This window comes from Penaeus japonicus, unplaced genomic scaffold, assembly GCF_977035675.1.
Source record: "Penaeus japonicus unplaced genomic scaffold, GWHDUDI00000001_assembly GWHDUDI00000025, whole genome shotgun sequence".
Taxonomy (NCBI): Eukaryota; Metazoa; Arthropoda; class Malacostraca; order Decapoda; family Penaeidae; genus Penaeus; species Penaeus japonicus.
In genome coordinates, this window is record NW_028234427.1 from 10,070,027 (window position 1) to 10,075,026 (window position 5,000).

Here is a 5,000-nt window from a genome sequence, read left to right on the forward strand (position 1 = left end):
ACAGAAATTCCGGCCCCTGTAGCCATCGTTGGTTTCTCTTCATTTGTTCACCATGAAGTCCACGTGATACATCATCTGCTGGATTTTCTGTAGAAGGAATATACCTCCATTGCTTAATATCTGTGCTTCCCTGAATGTACACCACACGATTAGCAACAAAAGTCTTAACCTTCTGGATTTGTTCCTGATATATTGTATAACAGTCATGCTATCTGTCCAAAAGGTTGATTCTCTCAAGCCAAGCTCTTGATGCAAAGCTTCATCAATCTTCAGAACTGTAGTAGCTGCCGCTAATTCAAGTCTTGGTGGTGTTTTATACTTCATAGGGGCAAGTCTTGACTTAGTTGCAAAGAAAAACAGTGAATGTTTTTATTTCTGTCAACTAACCTCAAAAAACTCACAGTGCCATAAGCATATTCAGATGCATCAGAGAAATGATGGATTTGATAACTGACTTCATTGAAACCAGGAGGTTTAAAACATCGTTCGATGTTGATGTCTTTCAGATGTTCCATATCCAATAACCACCTGGTCCATCTCCTCATGCCCTCTTCAGAGAGATGATCATCCCAGCCTTTCTGTAATCGACATTCATCTTGAAAAATCTTCTTACCAATAAGTATGAAAGGACTTACTAACCCCAAGGGATCATACACTGAACTTAGGATACTTAGCAATCCCCTCTTCGTTTGAGGTCTGCATTTCTCTTGAATTCTTATTGCTAGTGTATCATTAATAGTATTCCATTCCAGTCCTAAAGCATGTTCCACAGGTAAAGAGTCTTCGTCCAAATCAAGACTCTTAACATTCTTGGCTTGTTCATCTGATGGTATATCTTGTAGCACACGCTTACTGTTACTTGTCCACTTTGTAAGCTTGAACCCTCCAGTCTTCAACATACTGGCTATGCTTCTTCTAAGGTTCACTGCCTCTTCTTCTGTTTCTGTGGATGTAAGCAAGTCATCTACATAAAAATTCTTATGAACGATCTCGAATGTTCTTTCATCAAAATTATCCTTTTGGTCATTAGCTGTGTGTAGGAGAGCATATGTTGCACAACTTGGGCTCCAAATTCCTCCAAATGGATGTACTGTCATCCTGTAGATCTCTGGGTCTTTAGACAAATCTCCGTCTGTCCACCAAAGGAATCGGAGAGCATTTCTGTGTGATGGTGTGACTTTCACTTGATAATACATGGCTTCAATATCACTCATTATTGCCACTTTCTCCTTTCTGAATCTTTGAAGTATTCCAAACAGCTTATTTGTCAAATCAGGGCCTTGTAGAACATGTTTGTTGAGAGATGTCCCCATAAATTCTGCTGCACAATCAAATACCAGTCGAAACTTTTCAGGCTTCTTTTCATTCTTTACATTGAAAATTGGTAAATACCATGTAAGTCCAGGAAAGGCATCAATTTCTTCATCGGGCACAACTTCAGCTTGCCCTTTTGTAACCAGCTTCATAATTTCCTTGTTATACTCTAACAAGGCTGGATTTTTTATTAACCTCTTCTTCAAAGACTCTTGACGCTTATCCACCATGCTTCTATTATTGCATAACTCAGGTGGATTACGCTTAAATGGGATAGGTAACTGAAAATGTCCATTGATTTTCACTACCGACTTATCCCAGAGGCTAAGTACTTCCTTGTCATCCTTGGACATACAACTGGTATTCTTGTTCAGATCTTCACACCCGTCAATAGCCCAAAATTTTTCAACTTGTAATGACAGACTACTTTCTGATGTTGGGATGGTATGAATTAAGTTATTAAATACTTCCTTGCTGTGTGGATCATCTCCTACAGGCCCATTAATTGCCCAACCTAGCACAGTTCTTATTGCATATGGCTCATTATCTTTTCCTGACCTTACTTCTTGAGGTTTTAGCAAGTGTGGATAATCTTGGCCAATAACTATGCTGACTACTTCTGCATTAACATTTGGTATCTCTAAACTTTCTAGGTGTCTCCAATTTTTTACATCAACTTGTGAAGTTACACCACCTTGCAAGCTTGGAGGAAAATCTTTCAGTGCATACACTTTCTCCAGGACTATCGTTTGTTTCTTTCGACCACCTGTAACCATTTCCAAGGTTATCTCTTCAACCTCAGTATCTTCAACTTTATTTAATGTGGTCATATTCAGTGTCACTGATTTTCCTGAAATGCCCAATTTATCAATTAATGCTTTTGTACAGAATGTGCTATTGCTTCCTGGGTCCAGTAATGCCAGAGTTGAAATATGGTTATCCATTCCTAAACTACCTACCTTTACTTTTACAATAGGCAATGCAATCTTGGAATCTTTAGATGGATTACAGGCACAACTCTTTGTGCTAACTTTTGGTTGAGTACTAACTTTGCCAGCTTTTTCAGATGTATCTTCTTTGTTAAATGCATCATGTAGCAATTTATGATGCCACATACCACAATTGTCTACTTCACAGACTGTGGCTTTTCTGCATGTTGTTACTCTATGGTTTGACCGGAGACAGTTGAAGCACAATTTTGCTTTTCTTACTTCCATCAGTCTCTTATCTTTAGTCAACTTTATAAACTGGCTACATTCATGCAACCAGTGTTTTCCTTTGCACATAGAGCAACTTGCAGCATTTTTATTAGACACTTCAGTGTTTCGCTTATCAACTGCTGGTTTAGTTAATACTTCCTCATCCAATCTCACATTGAAACTTGTTCCTTTTGTTGTTCGCCTGTCTTTGTTTTGCTTCAACCCTTTATCCAAAGATTGGAATAATGGGTCATTCACTTCTAATGAAGCTCGTTCTAGGTACTCTGCTAATGGTGTAAATCCTGGATATCTCTTATTTCTCTCTGTGTACTTAATAGCTTCTGTTCTCCAGCGATTTTGGAGATGGAAAGGTAATCTTTTAACAACTTCAGTGACTTTGTCTGACATTATATCAGGATCGTGTCCCAGTGCCTTGAGAGTTTCAACACAGTTTCTAGTATCATCGGCTAAATTGGATAGCATGAGTTTATCAGATGCTTTCAGGTTAGGTCCATCAGAAACCTTTCTTAACCAAGCTTCTTTTATGTACAACTCATTTCCAAAACGTTGCTGGAGGATATCAAGAGCTTTTTTATACCCCTCTTCTGGGTTCATCAGATTACAACATGCCACTGCTTTTGCAGCACGTCCCGTGCAACTCTGCAAAAGTCTGGTTAGTTTTGCTCTAGCACCTACAGAGGTAACTCCAACACACTCCTGAAAAGTCTTTACAAACTGCCAATACTTTAATGGATCACCATCAAAGCTACTTAGCTCTACTTTAGGCAGCTGCAAGATTTCAATTAGCTGTTGATTAGTTGTTACATTATTCTGCAGTGGCTCATTGTTATTGATATGACCTAATGTTGTTGGAAGTGAATGAGTTTGTGTCCATGGTTCAGCATTTGGATTAAGCAGTGATTGTACTTGTTGAGTTTCAGGTTCTTCATGTTCTTGTTTTATCACTGGAGGAAACTTTACTTCCGTAAGCTTCTGACCTTCCTGCAAGGCTCTATGCACGACTGAGGTTTCTTCCTCTTCAAATCGTCGATACATTTCCTCTTTAGCAGTAGCCGCAGCTATCTCGGCTTCTAGTTCCTCCTTTGCTACCTCAGCTTCAAGCTGCTTCATCTTGATGATCTTCTTTAATATATCTTCTTGTGCCCTAGCTTTGGCTTCAAGAGACGCTCTCTTGGCAGCAGCATTAGCAGCAGCAATTTTCATACTGAAATTCGATTTTCTTGATGACATACTTCTGCTTGACTTCATGCTGTTTCTTTCACTCTTCTCATTCACTGGTACCATATCTGTTATCAGCCATCCTTTGGCTACATCAATCTGATTCAAAGCTCTCTCTTTGATTTTGTTATAACTGAGTTCTTCATCAATAACAATCTCAAAATCCCCCTCTCGCTCATACAACGTAATTAATTTATCATGACAAATTTCTAACCTATCAAGTGCATCTTGAACCTGATCTATGTTGGTCTGAATTTCATTAGCACTTCTACTCATGTGAATACTTTTGTTCAAAATGTTTAACCGTCTAGTTAAAACTCCTGTGTAGGCTGATCTAGACCGCTTAACCGCTAACACCCTTTCAGAGCTTACCTCCTTGGTGTCGGTCCCTGATCCACCTACGTCAAGGTCTGGGCTATGATGGTCATCATGGACATCAGATTCATAAGTCACAGTAGCAGGGTCACCTACTACAGCCTGATGATCATCTTGTACCCCTGTCAATTCACATAGTTGGTCAGATAATTTTTCCATACTCATGGTAACAAAACACAAACAAAATTATATACAAGAATTATACAAAATGTGTAATTCACCTAACAATCAGAGCAAATAAGAGGTAATAAATGCTTAAATCATAGAAAACAAATATTACAATTCTGTCATTCAATATTCTCAAATATTGACAAATAAACATAAATCTATGATTAAGAAAAACACTGCTTCATTTCCTTTCTTTCTGATGCGGTGTTTTAGCAGCATTTCTTGTTTAACCTCTTGATGGTGGGAATCTTGACCTTTGTTGGATCTTGAATTTGCACAAAATTTCGTACTTTTGTCGCGGACAATCATGCCACGACAAGATAGAAGTAATCTGGTCTTCCTTCAATGATGGTTGGTTGAAGAAAACTACGCCAATTCCGTCACGGAGTGGATTTATTGGGTCTAGATGGAACATACAATGACCACCCTTCATGTGGCCTCTTGGGGAGCACGTGGTACCAGTCTTGTTGTCGTTGACTTTGGTTGTTTGGACTGCTCTTATATAACGGGGTCTACACTTTGTGCTTGTTGTTACTATAGCATCTTTACTTTCTACTTTGGTGTTTTCTCTGTTCCCCATTTCTACTTCTACTCTCATACCACTCATCCCCTCATTTCATTCTACTCTTCCCCTCACTCCACTCGTACGAACTGAAATCGAAAAAACAAAAAACTCCTTATCTCTTTTGGCTAATATCATATCTT

The 5,000-nt window shown here is 38.8% G+C and overlaps 2 protein-coding genes across 2 annotated transcripts in view; both read right to left on the bottom strand.

The window, feature by feature from the left end:
* Positions 1-43, bottom strand: part of LOC147468886 (uncharacterized) — a 1,659-nt gene extending 1,616 nt beyond the window's left edge. The window contains exon 1 of the mRNA XM_086551701.1: positions 1-43. This exon is cut by the window's left edge and continues 1,018 nt beyond it. Coding sequence (XP_086407827.1) covers positions 1-43 — 43 coding nt within the window.
* Positions 40-4,437, bottom strand: LOC147468887 (uncharacterized). Its single transcript, XM_086551702.1, has 2 exons — positions 388-4,437; positions 40-301 (listed from the first exon to the last, which is right to left on the bottom strand). The coding sequence occupies exons 1-2, from the start codon at positions 4,290-4,292 to the stop codon at positions 40-42; spliced, it is 4,167 nt and encodes a 1,388-aa protein (XP_086407828.1). The 5' UTR covers positions 4,293-4,437.
* Positions 4,438-5,000: the final 563 nt, after the last annotated feature.

Coding starts and splice junctions, on each gene's coding strand:
- LOC147468887 (XM_086551702.1), bottom strand. CDS start 4,292: ATGAGTATGGAAAAATTATCTGACCAACTATGTGAATTGACAGGGGTA. Junction 302..387: donor GGCACTGTGAGTTTTTTGAG/GTTAGTTGACAG, acceptor AACACCACCAAG/ACTTGAATTAGCGGCAGCTA.